This window comes from Triturus cristatus, chromosome 10 (genome assembly GCF_964204655.1).
Source record: "Triturus cristatus chromosome 10, aTriCri1.1, whole genome shotgun sequence".
Taxonomy (NCBI): Eukaryota; Metazoa; Chordata; class Amphibia; order Caudata; family Salamandridae; genus Triturus; species Triturus cristatus.
The window spans coordinates 369,128,300-369,148,077 of record NC_140593.1 but is presented as its reverse complement, the minus strand read 5'-3'; the positions used below and the strand labels follow the sequence as shown (position 1 = coordinate 369,148,077).

Genomic DNA, 19,778 nt, shown 5'->3' with positions numbered 1-19,778 from the left:
CACCCACTTAATTTTCAAATCTCCTCTCATATTAGACTCGTTATGGATTTTTACTCATATGCAAAATTACACCATCGTGGGTAGAGACTGCGTCAATAAAAGGATTTTAAGTTCAAATTCAATTTTTTTAACATTATTCACTGTAAATCGAGACATCTGTGTGTTTAAGCCAGAGAGAGGTAAGACAAATGGCTGTTAATTGGGCGAGTTGCTCTAAAACTATATTGGTCCACACGAGTAGGTAAAAACTTTATTCGTGCAAATGCTCCATATATGATATTACTAGAATATAGCACACTCCGCCAGAGTGGTTATCGTGGCTGGGGGTGTTATTTCAGATCCGAGAGACTTGAATCCCCATGTAGGAAGGGATATCCTAGGACAGTGGTATTATGAGCTCCCTACTTCAGCAGCTTAAGAAGGGGCTGCCACTGGATCTCATGGGCTGCTGAACCGGGCCCCAATAAAATATAGTTTTCCATGGGACTTTTCTGCAGATAAAATGCTCGTAAATAACACAAGTAGGAAGTTTTATGACAGAGGGGTGTGGGAGGTGGGCTGACATGCACAGCAAAGGAAACATAGAAAGAGAAAAGATGGGAATAGGGGAAAACACAGGAAGGGAAAAATTGAAAAGATGCTGATGAGAAACAATGTTAGAAAGAAAAAGTAAGATGAGACAAATGATTGGTAGGTAGAAGGAGGAAAAAAAGAACGAGAGTAGAAAGGAAAGGTTAAAGAAAGTTAGGAAATAAGCAAGAAAGGGTGAAATGTAGGACAGAAGAGTGAAAGGAAGGATAGTTGAAAGACGATTGAGAGCTGAAGAATGGACAGATTGGGAAGACTGGAAGGGTGGAAGGAAGGATGGAAGGATAGCTAGATGCATATGTGGATATAGTGATGGGTGGATGTGTGGAAGGATGTATGTATAAAAGTATGAAAGGGTGGATGAAGGGATGGTGGCTTAATGGATATGTGGGTAGAAAGATGAAGAGATTGTCAGATGAATAGACAGAAGGGTGAAAGGATGGATGGAAGGAGTATGAAGGGGTGAAGGGAAGGGTTCCTGCTTATTTACCTTTAATGCTCGTTGCGATTAAAGATTTGGTTCAAGAGGGGGTTATTTTAATTTTCTAGCTATTTCCTTGTACTATGAGTTATGACACTGTATTCAAATTTAAATCCTAGTGTTTGTAAACCCCAAACACAAAAGTGCAAGAACCTGTAAACAACCATTTGCACTACATTTTTAGACTTTGCACCGTAATCTGAAGGAGGTTCACAATGGCATATGTAGGTGGAAATTGGTGTGCAGGTCTATGCACTGTTAATTATTGGAAAGTATACTTCCCACATCCAGTGTTATTTGAAAATAAGGTGCACGTTGCTTTTTGCATAGTTCAGGATTTTTTTACTGACAGGGATGCATAGATTGCATGGTCCAATTTTTCCTCAAAATGTCTAGATTATACAGTTCACATCGGTGATGGTGCCAATTAGGCAACTTTTTATCTGCTTAGTTTAAGTCATGAAGGGCGTATGGTAGGTTGGTTACATTTGTCTCACTTTCTTGAGGTAATTGGACTAATTGTAAACTAACATTTCCACTAACAGTTGTAGAAATAACATTTACACCAAAAGACAGGAAAAAAACAAATTTTGACTCCAGTTTATTGAAATATTGATGCAACATAGCACTAGTGTAATCCATGTAAACTGAACATTTTGGTTTTAAATTGCTCCAGTGCAGTCTTTGTGATACAGCTGGATACCGTGCGTTTTCACCCAGGAATAAAGGGCCATGAACATTTTAAAAAGATTTGGTTGGTAGAACTTGTGCGTTACTGAAATGTCTTACTAAATGAAATAACAATTAATATTCGAGAATATATAAGGTTGAAAGCTCTTTTGGTGCTCTACAAATGCATTTCTATCTCGCACACAGCAATTATGCTTTGTTTGGCCACCAACTAGATACAGAAGTCATTTTAGCTGCAGAACAATTCACCAAAATAAAAGAGTTGTGGCGCTGAGCGAATAGTCAGGTTGGATTAAATCTCCAAGCACAGGAAATCGCCTCTCACATTCTGCTTGTTAATGTTCAGAGCTAATCCAGGTTAGAAGTGCCACCGACTTCCAGCTGAGGCCTGCAGCTGTGAATATAAGGCACAGGGCAGATGTGCCCTTCCTTTCTTTCATTTAATGACTGCCGAGTGAAAGTTGAAAGTCAGAAACTTAAAGTCAAGAATTTAGAATATTGTGTAGTGCACAACAGAGTTTCCAACTAATCTGGTGTAGGCAACTGTATATTAATGGAAAATGCCAACTATAAGGTATAATATAGCTTCTTTTTTTGCAGTTTTGTATAGCGCAACCTTGGCCCAAGGGTATTAGAGGCATTACGGATTTTTTTAAAAGCACAGTTAATATGTGGTGTAAAAGCCACCGTTCCCCCTCCCCCCCCCCCCCCGCACCCTCCTTTTTCAGTTCGGGCTCGATCGCTTCGCTCGCTGTACTAGGATATCATTTTTCGCCTCACCACTTTAAAAATCCACCAGCCGCCACTGGTTGTTGGTATATATATATATATATATATATATATATACTACATAATTTTACAAAGAATACCAATAATTTTATAATTATTGGCATTCTACAAAGCAAAGGCGTTGTGCTGACAGTATTGTTGTCCAGTTAGTACGGGTCTTTCACTGCTTAAAAAAAAAGGACAGCGTTCTTTAAGTCGTTAGTGGTTGAAATATATATCTAGACACAGTTCATGAAAAAGATTGAGCAAATGCCCATGGCTACCACTTTCCTTATGAGTAGTGTGAAGACATATTTTATTGTTAATTGCCACAAACATTGTGTAAATCTATCTTACCTGTCAGTGAGTGGGGTGATAACAAGGCGAGGGGTGTTTCCCAGATATTCATATGAGTATTGGAACTGAGCATCGCAGATGTTGGCAAAACAATGCTTTAAATTGTCATCAAATCGATGGCGCAATTGTGAGAGCCATGCAAATGCCTGTGAACTTGTTACCTTAAACACAAATTGAAAACACATCATTTGGCGAAATACTATTCATTTTGCGCAATTGCATTCATTTTTTGACTGTATAGTTCTGAATAAAATAAGCACCTTTAAATATAAATATTCATAATGCTCTCTAAACTGCATCATTTTCCCCATATCTTAGTGTACCATTTCATCTTGTCCTTTCATAAAATTACAAAGTTTCACACTTTCCAATTATTTCAATATTGCACAGTTTCCCCTCTTAGAAACACACCTGTCGTTCCTCCCACATTCTCATGTATGTGAGTTATCACAACATTCAGTTTCCACTGTCACTACACACCAATAGCATTTATAGCATGCAGTGATAATGACAGCTTGTTCAATACAGGCCTAGGCTGCGGTAACCACCACAAGCTGCCTAAAAGCTGTATGGAGATGCAGCTGTCTGAATGCTACATGCAAGTTCAGCAGATCCATGCTCACTGCTATCTTTGTCCATTCACAATTAACCTTTAATCAAGACACATCAAAACAATGGTCAATGAGTGTTTGTGTTGACTACCTGGCTCCATACACCATGCCCAACAGTAGTCTTCAGTTTTACAATTATTTATGTTGTGATGAACCTACTTTAAAGCTACTTACTGTAGTGTAATGAAAGGTAGGTAAATATTGCACTTGGTTTTGTAAAAAGGTTGGTATTTAGGACAATTGCTTCTAGCTGGTTCTGATAGAGATTGTTAGAAATGGTGGTTTCTAGTTGACAATGGTTTGCACCTTTGTCCAAATAGGGGCCCTTCCTTCTAGTCAGGAAAAGGGGGATACACTACTGAAATAACACCTGCTCACCCCCTTGGTAGCTTGGCATGAGCAGTCAGGCTTATCTCCGAAGCAGTGCTTAAAGCATTTGCACATAACCTACAGTAATGCAGTGAAACAACTAAAAATGGACACCACACCAGTTTTTGAAAAAATAACCAATATTTATCTGTGCAAACAAGGCCAAAATGATAAAAACCAACATACAGTAATCAAAAATATGCACTTTGCAGCTCCGTCCTGTGCTACTGTGGTGCTGAAAACAGATTCCAACAGTTTTGGCCGACCGCGTCGGTGCGGACTGGCGTTAGTGTCAGCAGACTCCTAAACAGAACCTTTCATTCCAGTCGACCGTGTTAATGTGGGCTGGTTGTGGCAACCATTGTGGTTGTGATGTGAAGCATAGCGGTGCAGCGTGTGGTGCCATCAAGTCACTTTGCAGGCAGCGGCTCGATGAAGGTCAGCATCCAGCGATGTCATCGGTGAGACCTGAGCAGCAGAGTGAAGCGAGGTGGTGCGGAGTGCGGTGCCCACAGGTAGCGGTTCAAGCAGCGGCTCATGGCATCATCGTCAGTGAGACCAGGGTTGCGGTGCGAAGTGCGGTGGTGCCTTCTGCTGTGCCTTCAGAACATGGAGCCGGTGATGGTGATGGTTTCGCTGCTTTCCCCTTCTGTAGCAACTGAAATGCACGGTTCAAGAGGCGATACCGAGAGGTAAGTGAAGTCTTTGCTGTCCCTGAGATTTCGTGAACAGGAGGTAAGCTCTATTTCAAGCCCTTGGAGATACTCAGAAACAAGTGAAGAAAGTTCAGTCCTGTCTTTTCACTGCCTAAGGCAGAAGCAGCAACTGCAGGCCAACCCAGAAAAGCAACAACACAGCAAAGGGGCAGTACTCCTACTGGCAGTTCTTTCAGCTCTTCTTGGCAGGTTCCATTATCCAAGTGAGTTCTAATGTTCTAGGGTCTGGGTCCCAATATTTATACTCCGTTTCTCTTTGTTCTCTTGGATAGAGAGTGTCTGTGCTCAGTCCCAACCAGTTTGGTCCTCTCTGGCCCTTTTCCCAGCAGGAGGTGGAGACAGCATTATCCAAGGCAGACCAGGCCCATTCAGGTACAAGGAAATCTCCTCCCACTACTCTAAATGTGGCCCAGGTCTATTCAGGCCAGCCCTCACTCATCCAGGAAAGCAGGACACACCTTGACTGCCCCAGTGGCTGTTTGAAGAGAATGCACATCCCTAGCCCCTGTTACTCCAAAGCCAGAGAGTCAATCCACAACTCAGCAGTGGGACACAGGATGGCTAAGCAAGAGAATACCTTATTTCTAAAAGATGCATTTCTACATTCTGATTTCAGGCATACTAAACTCCTTTTCTCTATATTGTCCCAATGGGAAGGTATACTTGTAAAATGTTTACAGTGTATTCCTCATTCTATCCTATGGGACAGAGAGCTTTTCAATAGTGAAAAATGAGATATACTGTAGTTCACTATCAGGACATATCACACACACACGTACATGTCATACCTTTCAAATACACTGCACCCTGCCTCTAAGGGTACCTTGGGCCTACCTTTGGGGTGACTCACATGTAATAAAAGGGAAGGTTAGGCTTGGCAAGTGGGTGCACTTGCAAAGTTGATATGGCAGTAACAACTGCGTGCAGACACTGCAGTGGCAGGCCTGAGAACCATTTGAAAAGCTGCTCATGTGGGTGGCACAATCAATGCAGCATTTGATTAACAGGCCCTGACACTCTCAGTGCTCTTTACTTGGGGCTTACCAGTAAATCAAATATGGCAATCATGGAAACACCAATCCAAAATACAATTTACAATCAAGCACTTGCACTTAAACACTGAACAGCAGTGAGAAAGTGTTCAGAGACACTAAACCAGCAAAAACAGAGTCAAAACCGGGAGGTCAGAAAGCAAAAAGGCAGCGGAAACACGACAAAAGATGCCAGGTCTAACAGGGATACTGAAGAGTAATAGATCTGAAGAAGAGATAGGGAAGTGATAGACCCAGATCATAATTGAAACTAACTTTGCAGGGTATCTAGGTTAGCTCAATGCATACTCAAACGTTAAGATCTATGCATTTTCAAGGGCCTAAGATCGGTCTAAAGAGCCTAATGTGTAAAAAAATAAAATAGAAAAATCTATCTATCTCGATATAAATCTCACTCTCACTCTCACTCTCTCTATATATAGATATACATATATATATATTTCCAATTGAGATCTAGGGTGCTTCAGCAAGCTGAGATTAATGTGGTCTCCGTACCAAATACTCAGAACCACATGCAGTCTGTTAATATACCAGTTAAGCGTCTTAATGGATTTTGATTGCAGACCTCCATATGCTTCATCAGAGTAATGTAGCCTTTAATTCATAGGGGTAGTTATAGAGAGCACTTTTGTTTCCTTAACAACATTTGTAGCACCAAACAGATGATACGCAATTTGACATTAGGAACCCACAGTAAATCGGGGTAGTTTCCAGTTCAACGGCCAGAAGTAGAGTAAGGGGGTGATTTACTGTTTGACAGATAAGGAAGATATAGTAAAAACTGCTGATGACGCACCCTAGTTAGAGTGTATAGATGGTACACATTCTAATTACAGTGGATGAGGCATCGGACAATTTTTGGTGAATGTACCATGTTTCTCAAATTCTAAATAATCCACTAAGGGTCTGGTTTAGAGTGCTGGAGTAACAGAAAACTTTCCATTTTAGTAAAAAACTTTGACTTCAGAGTAGAATCCACTGGGTGAATTTCATCTATGATAGAGATGGTTTTGTGGAGGAAATTAATGTAGTGAATTATACTGCATTAATGAATTTCCTGCAAAAAGTGCTAGAAATTTCACTTAAGACTAAACTCTAAATAAGTCATTAAGAAATGCAAAGGTAGATATTAGCACAAGAATGTAGACAAAACCACCTCCCAACAACATCTAATAGCAGAATATTTTTATACATCAATAGCAGAATAGCAGAAAGTGAGCATTTCTGCTCAGTAAATTAATACATTTACAGCAACATTTTTACACAATGTAATAAATACAGTTGTGAGAAAAATAGATATCACCAGCATCTTCTTGGATGCCTCCCAGGTAGCAGGTCAATATAGTACACTTTTGTTTGATGTGGATAACCATCCTCAGAGTTATCCAAATGGTAGAGATCAAGTTGGTGGTATACATACTACTAAGCAATTTTCCAAAGAATTGTCAGACCTCCATGCAGGGGTGCCTTGTTAAGGAGAGGGAGGCAGCCTCCCAATAGGTATAAGAAACTGGAGATGTTACCTACGTTACTTCTTAATTCCCAATGGAATGGCCAGCTTTGAAAGATTTTACATCCCTTTGACAGAAGAGAATATGATTTGGGATGTAAGACTAGCACAAACATGAGACAGGGGTAGGCAGCCTAATTCATGCTCTATATTTAGAGGGAAATTATATCTTTAATCTAGGAATCTATGAACTCCTGCTGCCAATGTGTAAACTGAACTCCTGTGTCTTTCCTTCTGCAGATGTGGCTTGTAGGGGCCCAAAAAGCCAAGAAGCACTGGCTCATCATAGCAAAGCACGGTAGTCAAGCGTTCTGTTGTCACAGAGCAGACAAACACCTTGACAAACAAGTGCTCCTTGACCCGACTTTGAAGTGGCAGTGGTCTACACAGCGAAACTAGTGTACAGAGAAGTTTGTTTTGGAAAGGAAACAAGGAAAACAGCATGGCACCAGTAAACAGGGTTGGATACAAGTGTAAAGGCAACGTGACCTGCAACACATCATTGAGTGGAGTCTTTTCAAATTTCTTCAGACACCCATGGGGAAAATGATGGACAACATGGTGAAATAAGTGTTATCACCTTTGGTTTCTATATTCTCAGTGTCCATGCTTCTGTTTCACATTTTTATTAAGGAAAATTTTACATAGTCTCCAGAGTTGGCTGTGGTATAGGGGTTTGGGGTAAACCATTTAGGGGGAAAACTGCTGTCATGGAAGTGTCAGCAATAACACCAACTCCACAGTTTTTAGCACAACCCGGGTTTCCAACTGTGGAGTGGGAGGAGTGGATAGATATTTCTGACAACTACTTGGAAGCTCTAGATGAACAGGACTTGAGCTCCAGCAGGAAGAAAGCCATATTGTTAAGTACATTGGGAAAAGAAGGGAAGCATGTGCCTAAATATTTACCTGAGTCACTTGATAATGGGGGTGCATCAATTTGAGGATGCTTATTAAGTGGCACAGAAGAGGTTGGAAATGAGATTTGCCAAAAGTTCAAATGTAGTTATGAGAAGATACAAATTCTATACTCAACCACAGTGGGTAGATTAGTCCATAGAGGAGTTTGATACATGGTTAAGGGAGCTATCTATCCAGTACAAATGTAGTGCTTTAACATATGATTAGAGATCAACTCATAGTTCAGTGCAGAATTAGGTAAAAAATGCAGGAAAGATTGTGGGCAGCAAAAGAGCCCTCTTTAAAGGATGCCATAGAAATAGTGAAGTTGGTGGAGGAATCGGAATATTGCATGCGAGAAATGGTAAAAAAGCATGGAAAAAAGGAGGTGATGTTACATCTGTTGAAGGAGAAGTTGCTTCAACAGTGTCAGTATTGAGGGGGGCAAACAGAAAATGCATGAGCAGGTAATTTTAGCAAGACTACATACAAAAGTCGCAGTAGGTGTGGTAGCAGTTATCACACATCAGACGCCAAGTACCGCTATGCTATAGGGAAAAAATATAAGAGATGAGTACAAAAACGGCACTTTTGCCAGGATGTGTAAAAACAAATACGGAGGCAGAGTGAAAGTAGCCACAATAATGGAAAATACCTCAGATGTTTATGGAATGGCATTAGATAGGGTACTATGCATAGCGAATGTCAGGCGCTGGCAGACAGATTAAGTAGACTGAAAGCACAATTTTAGTATCAAGGGTAGAATGGTGGAGATAATGACCGACTCAGGGTCATTGCACACCGTTAACAATTATCACCTTCAAAGACAGACAAGTCAAGGGTAAACTGCATGCAGCAGAATCTGGCCCCCATTTTGAGGTGGTTTCATCAGCATGACCAACACAGTATCATTAATCTTCGTGCACCCACTCAGGTGATGGCGTTAGAAGCTGTAATGCCAGAGGGAATTTTATCAGGAGCAAAACATGATTTCAGGGATGAGATGGGTGAGTTGAAGGGGTATGTTCATGAGATTAAGTTGAAACAAGGAGCAGTACCCTTACAGCATAAGATTAGAAGGCTATCCCTTCTTGTGAGAGAGGAGGTTAAAGAGCTGTTGAGTGACATGCTTGAAAGTGGAGTGATTGAATCAACAGAGACCTCACAATGGATCTCTCCTATAGTTATGACTGAAAAAAGTAACGGAAGTTGAGGTCATGTGTTGAACTGAGGAGTTTAAGTCAGAGTATTGTGACAATTTTCCATTTCCTAAAATCACTGAACTGGTGTTGTTGTTAAAAGGGGGGAATATTTCTCAAAGTTAAACCTAAAACATGCACACCATCAGATACATCGCCACATTAAGTCCAAACATTTAACTGCATTCATCACCATGGAAGGCACATATCAATTTAAAAGGATGCCATTTGGATTGTCGTCAGTGACAAGTGTCTTCCAGAGGATGAGTGAAGTGTTTAAGGGTTTGAACAATGTCATCTATTTTCAGGATGACATTTTGGTCTTTGGAGATAGCATAGAAAGTCACAATGTAACATTGAAGATGGTTTTAGTTTTCTGAGTCTAGTTTGACAACACATGCTATCAGCGGATGGTGTGAAACCAAAAAGGGATCTATTATATACCATAAAGTCTGCCACTGTACCCAAAGCTTTGCTCCTTTCTTTTTTGCAAGTAAGACTGAGAACCTAAAAAGTTAAATGGGGAAAGGTGCACGTCTTCAGTGGAACAAGCAGCAACAGAAGTGTTTCCAACACATTAAAGATCAGGTGTGTAATGCTAGAATTTTAGTTCCATTCTATACTAAAAGAAAAACCATTGTCACCATTGATACAATAGCTACAGGCTTAGGTGCAGTATTAACACAGATGCATGGGTTTGTAGAGAAAACGATAGCTTGTTTCCTTTTGCATTAAGGTTTTTTGGGAAGATTTTGGATGAATTGTCTGAAGTGGAAGTTAAAGTTGTAATTAGAGCAGATCAAATTGTACCACCCACAGAGTTACAGAAAAGATGATTAGAAATAGCTCACAGAGGACATTTGGGGTAGTCAGTCACTAAGAAAAGGCTTAGAATGGAGTTTTGGCGGCCTGCTATGGATAGTGACATATTGGAATGGTTGGAAAGATGTGCTGAGTGCACAGACAGTGGGACACGATTGAAGACTGGCATACAATCAAATCTTGGTAGTATTCATGATCTTGGTAAAACTTGGCATAGTGTATGTATGGACTTTATAGGTCCAATGTCTAATGTCAATGGAGGCAAAAGATTTGCCATGGTAATGGTGTATGTCTATTCAAGGTAGTTGGTGGTCACGTTTTGACTGACATCACAATGAGAAGGGACTTACATGAGGTGTTTTTTGAAGAGGGTTTTGCAACAGTGTTGATCACTGATAATGGATGTGGAGTGGAGTGGAGTGCATGATTCATGTGGAGAGGTGTGGTGCAGCGGCCAGGGCAGATGACTTCGGAGCACAGGGTTCACGGTTTGATCCCCAGCAGCAGCTCAGTTCAGCACCATGTGACTCTAGGCAATAGCTCACTTAATTTCCACGACAGCCCCCAGCGCCTTGAGACCCATAAGGGTGAGTAGTTCGCGCTTTACAAATATGGATTTAAATTACATTTACATGATCTTGTTCGGGCTTATCCCACCACAGAGAATTCAATGCCAGGGAAGGTTCCTTTCAGGATGATGAGAGGCAGGAAACTCATTTCCAAACTCAATCCCTCATGGATAAGGAATTTGTCAGGTGGGGAAAGTGATCAGTAAAACAAAGAGGACACCTCAGACAAGTGTGGATCTAGGGTTCAAATAGGGGATTTTGTCAAGATAAAATCTTGATGATTCAAGAAAGGGTTGTCTAAATTTAGAGGACCCTATGAAGTGAAAGAGGTACATATGTGGCATGTTGTGTAGAAGAATGGGGAGCGATGCTATTTGAGAAGGGTAGCAAAGTATGGAGGACCAGAGGGTTCAATGAGTGAGACTAGAATGAAGGATGTAGTGGTTATATATTTATGAGAGATGAGGAAGTAGTTAATGGGATGCAGAGAGGTGTAAGACAACATGGTTCCAGAATGGATAGAGAAAATGGAAATCAAAGTTGTACTAATGCCAGTAATAGCAGGGTGGTGAGCAGAGTACCCAGACTCAAGAGGCCACCTGGTTATTGCCAAGATTTCATAAAATGATGACATTAGTGTACCCAAAGTGATGTGTTTATTCTATGAATGCTTTTAGTATTATATACACGCAACTGGGCATGTGGATATTCGTTAATACCTATTTTGTGCAAGTCAGGGTTAACTTGTGATCTACGAGGGAAAGGTGTCAATGCATTTATCATAGTAGTTACAGTTACGTCTTATATTTATAGGTGTATCTTATATGTCTAACAAAGGGGGATGTGTTACAATTAGAATTACTGCTTTAGTAGCTGTATCTTTAAATATAGGGATGTGAGAACACACAAGAATCCTGCATGAGTGGTGATCCATCGTGGCTTTCTGTTCACCAGTAGTTGACGGCTGACTGGTGAAGGGAGCACCGCATTGAGAACTGTTGTAAAGGTTAATAAAGGCCTGAACTCAATTACCGGCACTGAGAGCCATTGCTATAGTGTGCTAATTACTTAGCCCTTGATTCAATAACTGTACTTTGTTTCTTTCTCTTTCATACCACGTATATATCTTATATAGTCATGTTCCTTTTCTGATTGCTGAAAATCCCTCAACCAAAAAAAACACCTTAATTGACCACTGTGATGGAGTACATGTTGGTTGTCATAGATACCCACAGTAACATATTCTTTAAAACTATACCCAATTACATAGACCCAAAAAAGATTAAGTGTCAGACATTTTTCTCTCATGGATAAAATACAAAAATGAAATGCCTATCTGCTAAATAGGCCTGTTATTTTACACAAAAACAAAATCCAAGAATGAAGACAGGGCCAAATAAACAATAGATCTGCTGGCTTTTTGTATGTGTGGCAATTTAAAAAATATACCTTTTGGGTAACAAGCTTTGCCACCACATCTCTGGCATGAACATCAATGGTGCAAATTGTCATGATTTTTTGCCTGTCACCTGGTGTGAGCTCACCCAGCAACATGGCAATTAGCGCATTGAGCTGAGTTATCTGAAATAAAGGAAAACATAGCAAAAGTTAGTGTTTAAATTTCCATTTTAAATGAACTCTCACTGGAGACACGGAGATAAAAGTTAATTATGAACTTTGATTCCGGAACAAGAAAATAGTAGGCAATTACCCTCCTGTCAAAATGACCACAGCAACAACAACATACCTGAATCAAATAATGGCATATACATGCATATGTGGGTGTGAATGTTAGCAGGAGCCTTATGTTCAATCAGTGCATGTAGGAAGAAGGAATGAGTTAGGAAAACAGTTTATTTTAGATATGAATGGGTACAGAAAAGAGTGGCTGGTGGTAAAGAGAGGCATTGGGATAGTGTTAAAGTGGCAGGAGGCCAAGTATTTCTCACTGACAGGGTGAGAGTGGAGGAAGGTGTATAGAGCAGCACAGTAGGAGGTCAGACACTTTTTGCTAAAGGTGAATGCTGGAAGACAGTGGTATAGGGAAGCATAGAACCATTTATTTTCTCATTGAGAAGGGTTGAGGGCACCAGTCAATCTTTTGGAGAGACCTAGGAATAAGTAAAATCTGATGCTGTTTTTGCTACTGAAATCAATGCCCACTAGTGATGTGGCCAATGAAGCCTTGGCCAGAATTCACTATATGTCGTAACAGTGTTATCATTGGGCAACCTGGAAAGGAAAAGACTAGTACTGTAGTCAAAATTGCATTTTTCAAATCACAAGGCATGTTTAATTAAATTAACTGAAAATCATTTCAAACAAAAACTTGGTTGAAGAATGGAGAAGGTAAGTAGAGGGACAGAGGAAGAGAAGAGTGACACTATCAGAGGTTGAATAGAAAGATCGGATAATAAACTTAAAAGCTGATGGGTAACTGTGGAAACAGAAACTAGCATTGGCATAGGCAATAGGTCTTGCCTTTGGGACCTTATAAGTGTTTAGCCATGCAGCACATTATCCTGGGCGCTATAACATCTACTGTTATTTCACGTGCCACTGGTGATGTGATGAGGTTATATACAAGGATGCACATATACTTAATGATAGGTGTTACGAACGATGGGAAGAATTAACAACAATCGGTCTTATATTAAACAAAGCTGCCCAGAATGTTAAATCATATTATCAAATCCTACACAGGCTATGCCACTCTCTCCAGATTCTGAGAAACCTTTGAACACTAAAGATCCAACTTGCAGGACAGCCACGCCCATCACCCACCATGACTCAGGTCTTACAGTCCCACCAAATAGATAATATGTCAGAGTCACTTTGCTTGATTATAACAAGACCGCCAGTGTACATGTGGCAAACCTCATGCAGATGATAGCATGCACCGAATCCAACACCCTGAGATGGCAGGTGCAGGGCTTGCCTTCTCGCCAGTGACGCAAAGAATGCGCCTCATTCCACAATCCATGGTGGTGTCTGGTGATGTCACTAGAGGAAGGGCGGGTCTGTGGGTACAGGTGTAGCAGGAGCGGGGCCAGGGAGAGAGATGATCAGCCACACAGACACTAACTCTTGTCATCAGACTTGCACTGTGATGCACAGCTCCCAGGAAAGTCAGGAGCAAAACAGGGCCTTGACAGGCCATATGGTGTGGTTATGCCATCCATAAATGTGGGAAATGTTCACAACCCTCTCTGTTGTCAGGCAAATCTGAACCAACCCTGCTGTGTTTCAGGAGTGCCTGCCTGCTACCACGTTACGCAGCACCAGCACCCTTCCTACTGTCCACTATCTCACCTTCCCAAAGCCAGTCACCTTTCATGTAAAAGTCTGTTTTTGTCTGCACATGAGCTGTTGGAAAGGAAGTAAAAGGCTTTATGCTGGTGGAGGGTCTGCGGCACCACAGCTTCTGCCAGGGTTCTGTTGTGCCCAACCCATGATCTCCCGCCCTCAGTGTGCTAGCGGTCCGCCCAGCTCGGCTCCAAGTTCCCTACACTCTTAATTGATTTAAAAAATGCTTGTTCTTGCTCCACTGAAGTGAAGATCCAACCTGCCCTTAGACAAAACTGTCATCTTGGACTGCTGTACAAGTTAACCCTGTATGCCTAATGACTTAAATAGATCTAGCAAACTTCTAAAGTCTCGGCATCTCTTAGCTGCTGCCATTACATGAAAACCAAAAAAAGAAAGCTCTTCTGGTGTAGCAAACAACTTCTGTTGCCTGGCTTTGCGTAAAATCTGTTCTTTTATGCAGAAATATGAAAAGTTCACCAAGACTGTATGTGAATACTTTGACTGGGTGTTTGGAATCTGGCCAGGGAAACAATGTGCTCTCATAATTGTGAGATATGTTGTAGAATCAAGCAAAATGTATTTTTGAAGCAATTTCTCAATCAGCGGCACAGCTCCCTTAGTTACTCCAGCATCTTCCGCCACTCCTCTCTGCAGATTGGAGAGGAGTGAGTGATTTTCCATCTCTTCTTGCTTTTCCTTTAAGGCATTAATCTCCTTTTTGAAGCGTTCTGTATTTTTCTGAAGCTGTCCCTGTTGATCTTCAAGATCGGATATTATCCACTCTACTTCCTCGTGCCAATCAGTAATAAGCAAAGGTTTAGTTCAATATGTTTTTTAAAATTTGCCCACTTCTGCTGTTGCGAAGTTTTGAGTTCTCTTGTAAAATTATTGCCAAACGTTGGATGGAAAATTGGGGAGCAGAGGACTCCTCTTTGACAGCCTTCTTTTGAAATTGCGTGGATCCAAGGAAAGAATAAATCCCTTAATTCTAAGCATGGCATTGAGCTGTCAGAGCAAGTCAGGGCCGCCTGGGTAGGCATATGTCCTGTCTTCTGTAAGAGTACCAAGTTCCATGACATGCCAGGGCTTGCAAGTGAAGCTGCAATGGTTGCAGTAGGGGCTTGAGCAGCACCAAGTTCCCTGATTATGTCTTTAACTTTGTCTTTATTCATGGATGGGGAATCAGAGTGCTTAGTAAAAAGGGGATATGCCTGACTTAAGTGAATTACTCTGGGCTGCTTTTCACACCAAACCTAAAGCCCATCCCCAGCCCCCTTTCTCTGTAAATCTGGTGTGGGTCATCCAATGCTAGAGGTGATAAGGTTTGATGATCTACGGCCGCCCTGGCATTTGGAGAACTTTTCTGACTGGATGTCTCTGCATGGTGAATCAAAATACCTTTTGATATTTTTTTCATGGTCACCACCATAGAACTCGCTTACCCACTGGCAGATGAGCCTATTAGTTTTTCGGAGTCCATATGAATCTTGTTCTAAGAGGGGAATTACCCATGTGTTTGGTTTCATATCTGAAGAAAAAGGAGGTCCTTCTTTACTTCCCTCTGGACAAGTGCCGTTAACGCCAGCAGCAACTACAGCTATTAAGTGCAGTAATAGATGAAAATAGTTTGTTTCCCAATAAGATATTTACAGTCTCTTTAGCTTCACATTTCTTTCCACTGTTTCCGCCACTGTCAGGGAGCTGGAGACGCAGAATTGAGCCAACCACTCTTAATACTCATTCAGTCTAATGCTTGGTGCTACCTGCTCCCCACATGTCAATTCCACATAGAAAGAAAAGCAAAGGGGATTAAATACCCCTCCTACCACGTCTTGGCATTTCTGCCTCTCATGGCAGTGTTTGTTAAGGTGCACACAGGCAACATCCGTCATTTTAGTCGTTGTAGAGGCTTTTTAATTGTTTAAGGAACTTTCCCATCCCTGCTTTAGATGAACAAGCCAGGAGCTCCATTGTAGCTCCAGTCACAACAGAATTTCCTATGCAGGCGACACCCAACTCATTCTCTCGCTCACCGACAACAGCACCACTACCAGAACCAGCTTCCACAGATTCATGACAAATGTCACCGACGAGATGAAGAACAACTATCTGCAGCTGAACAAAGACAAGATGGAAGTACTGATCTTTGGCAATAGCATCAACACCTGGAACAACTTCTGGTGGCCATCAGACCTAGGAACCGCACCCACCCCCTCCAACCACACCAAAAACTTCTGAATCATCATTGACAACAAGTTCACCATGAAATCACAGATCAACTGCATCTCCTCCACCTGCTTCCTCACTCTGCACATGCTACATAATATCTTCAAGTGGATACCCCTACACAAGAGATGCACCGTCACACAAGCCCTCATCACCAGCCATCTGGTCTACAGCAATGCCCTCTACGTAGAAATCGTTGAACACCTTCTACAGAGACTTCAGACCATACATAACGCCACAGCCAGACTCATCCTTGACCTTCACCAATGTAACCGCATCACACCCCACCTCAGGAAACTCCCCTGGCCCCCCGTACAGAAGAGATGCCAATTCAAGCTTCTGACCCACACACACACAAGGCTCTACAGAAAACAAGGACCTGCCTATATTAACCACCGCCTGAACTTCAACAAACCATCAAGACGACTATGCTCTGTCTCCCTTTCACTTGACTGTACTCCCCGCATCCACTGAAGCAGAAGTGGAGGACGCTCCTTCTCCCACATCACAGCAAAGACCTGGAACAGCTTCCCATGCACCTCCGGACAATCACCTCACTTCCGGAATTACAAATGGCCCTCAAGACTAAGCCTGGGCAAAGCACTACGCTACGCTCGCGTAGTTTGCGAAGTTCGCGCTACTTCGCACTACGCGAATTGCACGTAGCACAGTGCAAACACGCGTAGCGTAGTGTTGCGGTCATTTTTTGCTTGCTCGCGGTCCTCAACATCAAGTTGGCGACCGCGAGCAAGCAAAATGACATCCCGGCGAGACTTTTTCCGTGTTCGCGATCAGCAACATCAAGTTGGCGATCGCGAGCATGGAAAATAAACCTCCCGGCGAGATTCCCAACGCGAGGAGGTCAGGTTTCTCATTGCGAGTGGTCGCGTATGCATTTTCTGAAGTTCCTTCCCAATTGCCTCTTCTTTATGAGCTTGCTGATGTAAAAGCCGATACCAAACTCCAACCCCCATGACTTTGTTTGATATTTGCTTGATTATTGGAAGCACTGTTTCACTCAGCATAGTATAGCTATTTTCGAGAAATTTCGCAAGCTGAAGATAACTTAGAAAAAAAGCAGTAGTTAAATCACCGAACTGTAACCTTATCGAGTCCCATGTAATTAATGTTTGATGGTTATAAAAATCACCAAGAAGGCTGAAACCTAATTCTTGCCACTTTTGATAGAGTTCCTTCGACATCATTAAACCTCCAGCTACACAATCTTGTACGGGGGTATAAGCATGACACGCTGGAATATTTCTTGAATTAAAAAAAAGCGTAATCCAATGCTGAAATGATCTTATATCTGTTTTTTAGGTAGTTTTGCTGATCGCAGAAAAATGGGGAGTTTTATAGTGCTTTCTTTCACAATTTGTATTAAAAAATAATGATCAAATACCGAATTCTCTTATCCTAATTGTGAAAGTAAGTTAAGCAGGGAAGCCTGATAATAAGTTGGAAAATGTGGCAGTGTTAATCCCCCGGATGCTACATCCAACTGTAATATGGGAAACTTGACTCTGGGGTGCTTATTGTTTCATACAAATCTCCGAATCATTCTGTCTAATTCTTTGAAATAGGCACTTGGAATTTTCATAGGAAGATTACTAAAAAGAAACTGAAATAGCGGGAGCACTGACATCTTAATATTAGACACTCGGCCTATCAGAGATAAATTCAGCAAGGTCCACTTTCCCAATAATTTTTTTACTTTTCCTAACATGGTGGTATAATTCAAGGAAAAGAGTTCATCATAGTTGTTTGTGACATAAATGCCTAAGTATCTAATAGGGTGTGGTCCTCGAGTATATATTGATGCGGGATGATCAGGCAGAGCTGAATTGAACATAAGGACCTCTGTTTTTGCCGGATTGATTTATATCCACCTGCCCTTTTAAATTTCTGGATTTGCTCCATTGCTTTCTGTATGCAGGACTCTTAAGCTTTAAGATATAAAATTATATTGTCTGCATACAACTTAATTTTGGGCATATTTTCAATAGAGGGCACAATCAACAAATTATCACGATTTTTTTTTTTTTAAGACACTTTTTATTGTTTTTTTCATACCATATATAACAATCTTTGGCATTGCATACAATGAGGATCATTCCACAAGTACCTGCAGTTTCATTCCATATCAAATACAGCATTACAATAATATGCGAATACTTTATCTCGGTTCTCTGAGTCAGTGCTCTATCCAGGACTTCATCATTGCCCACCCTTTCCCCATATATTTCCTCAACCTGCTTAGTCACTGAGTTCTGAATCTGAGTTCTCCCTAGGGGGTTCGCATATATCCCCTCGATAACTGTTCCATCTCCCCCATATCTGTGTCCATTTCTTGGGGCACCCTCTGTGGACATACACTGCCTTTTCCGCAAATATGATGGTATCCATGTCTCCACACCACTGGGGGAGTGTAGGGGTCTGTCTGGATCCCCAACTCTGCGCTATATTTCGTTTTGCCACCATCATGCCTACTGTTACCCACGTTTGCATTGAGCGGTTAAGATCCGTGGGTTCCCATATGTTAAGGAGGCACCTCCTGGGTTCTGGGAGCGTCGTGGTTTTTGTTACCTGAGAAAGTGTATGCATTACCGCCCTCCATTATTGGACCACTATGGGACACATCCATAAGGTGTGAAAGAGAGTCCCCTCCTGTCCGCATTGTCGAAGACATAATGGTGAGTGTCTGCTTGAGTTTGTAAAGGAGAGTTCGGGTATAGTATGTGCGGTGTAGTATTTTCAACTGTATCAGTTTGAGTTTTGATGGCATCGCTACCTCTCTGGGGGAAGATATGCCCTCCCGCCATTCCGCCTCGTCAAGGTCTCCTAGTTCTTTCTCCAACTTCGCTTTAAGGGCTACCAGGGGGTCCGGCTGATTGTTTATAATTTTACGATATGTCTGAGATATGGCTCTTTTGGTGAGATGGTCTGTAAGGAGTCTATCCTCCAGTGGGGAGGCCTCCGCCAGCCGTGTGCCTGGTGCGATCTCTGCCATAAGCACGTGCCGGATTTGTGTGTAGCGGAATCGTTCGGTGTCCGCCATGTCATAAGCAGTCTGTAATTGATCGAATGTAAGCACCTCTCCCTTCTTCCAGAGGTCCCCGACTCGCGAGATCCCTATCAGGTCCCACTGCCTAAATCCTTTAGTGTTACGCAGCCTACCCAGCCTTTTTGTGTCCCATAATGGCATAGCCTGCGTTATCTTTCCTTCGCATCCCAGGTTCCTCTGTGCCTCATGCCATACTTGTATAGTGTGTGCCGTCGGGCCCGTGAGGTTGTGTCTCTTACTCTTGTTATATAACGCCTCCATGATTCCACCCTCACCCAGCAATCGTCGGTCCATACGGTATGCTGGATCATCTCCTGGTGCGTGGAGCCACTGGTTTATAACTACAAGCTGTGAGGCCCAGTAGTATACTTTTATTTTAGGGAGGGCAATGCCTCCGTCCTAGCAGCCTTTTGTTAATTTATGAAGTGCTATTCGTGGTGCCTTTCCTTCCCATAATAGGCTGGTGACTTCCGCGTTTATTATTGTAAAATACGAGTGGGAGACCGGAAAAGGCGTGTTTTGTAGTGCGTACAAAAGTCGGGGGAGA

At 41.9% G+C, this 19,778-nt stretch overlaps 1 protein-coding gene across 1 annotated transcript in view; it reads right to left on the bottom strand.

Moving 5' to 3' along the window:
- The window catches only part of DNAH11 (dynein axonemal heavy chain 11), a 3,007,685-nt gene that overhangs the window by 1,787,742 nt on the left and 1,200,165 nt on the right, over window positions 1-19,778 (bottom strand). Inside the window, exons 31-32 of the mRNA XM_085631597.1 lie at window positions 12,082-12,213; window positions 2,885-3,045 (exon numbers count right to left, since the gene is read on the bottom strand). Coding sequence (XP_085487723.1) covers window positions 2,885-3,045; window positions 12,082-12,213 — 293 coding nt within the window. The remainder of the gene's footprint in view (window positions 1-2,884; window positions 3,046-12,081; window positions 12,214-19,778) is intronic.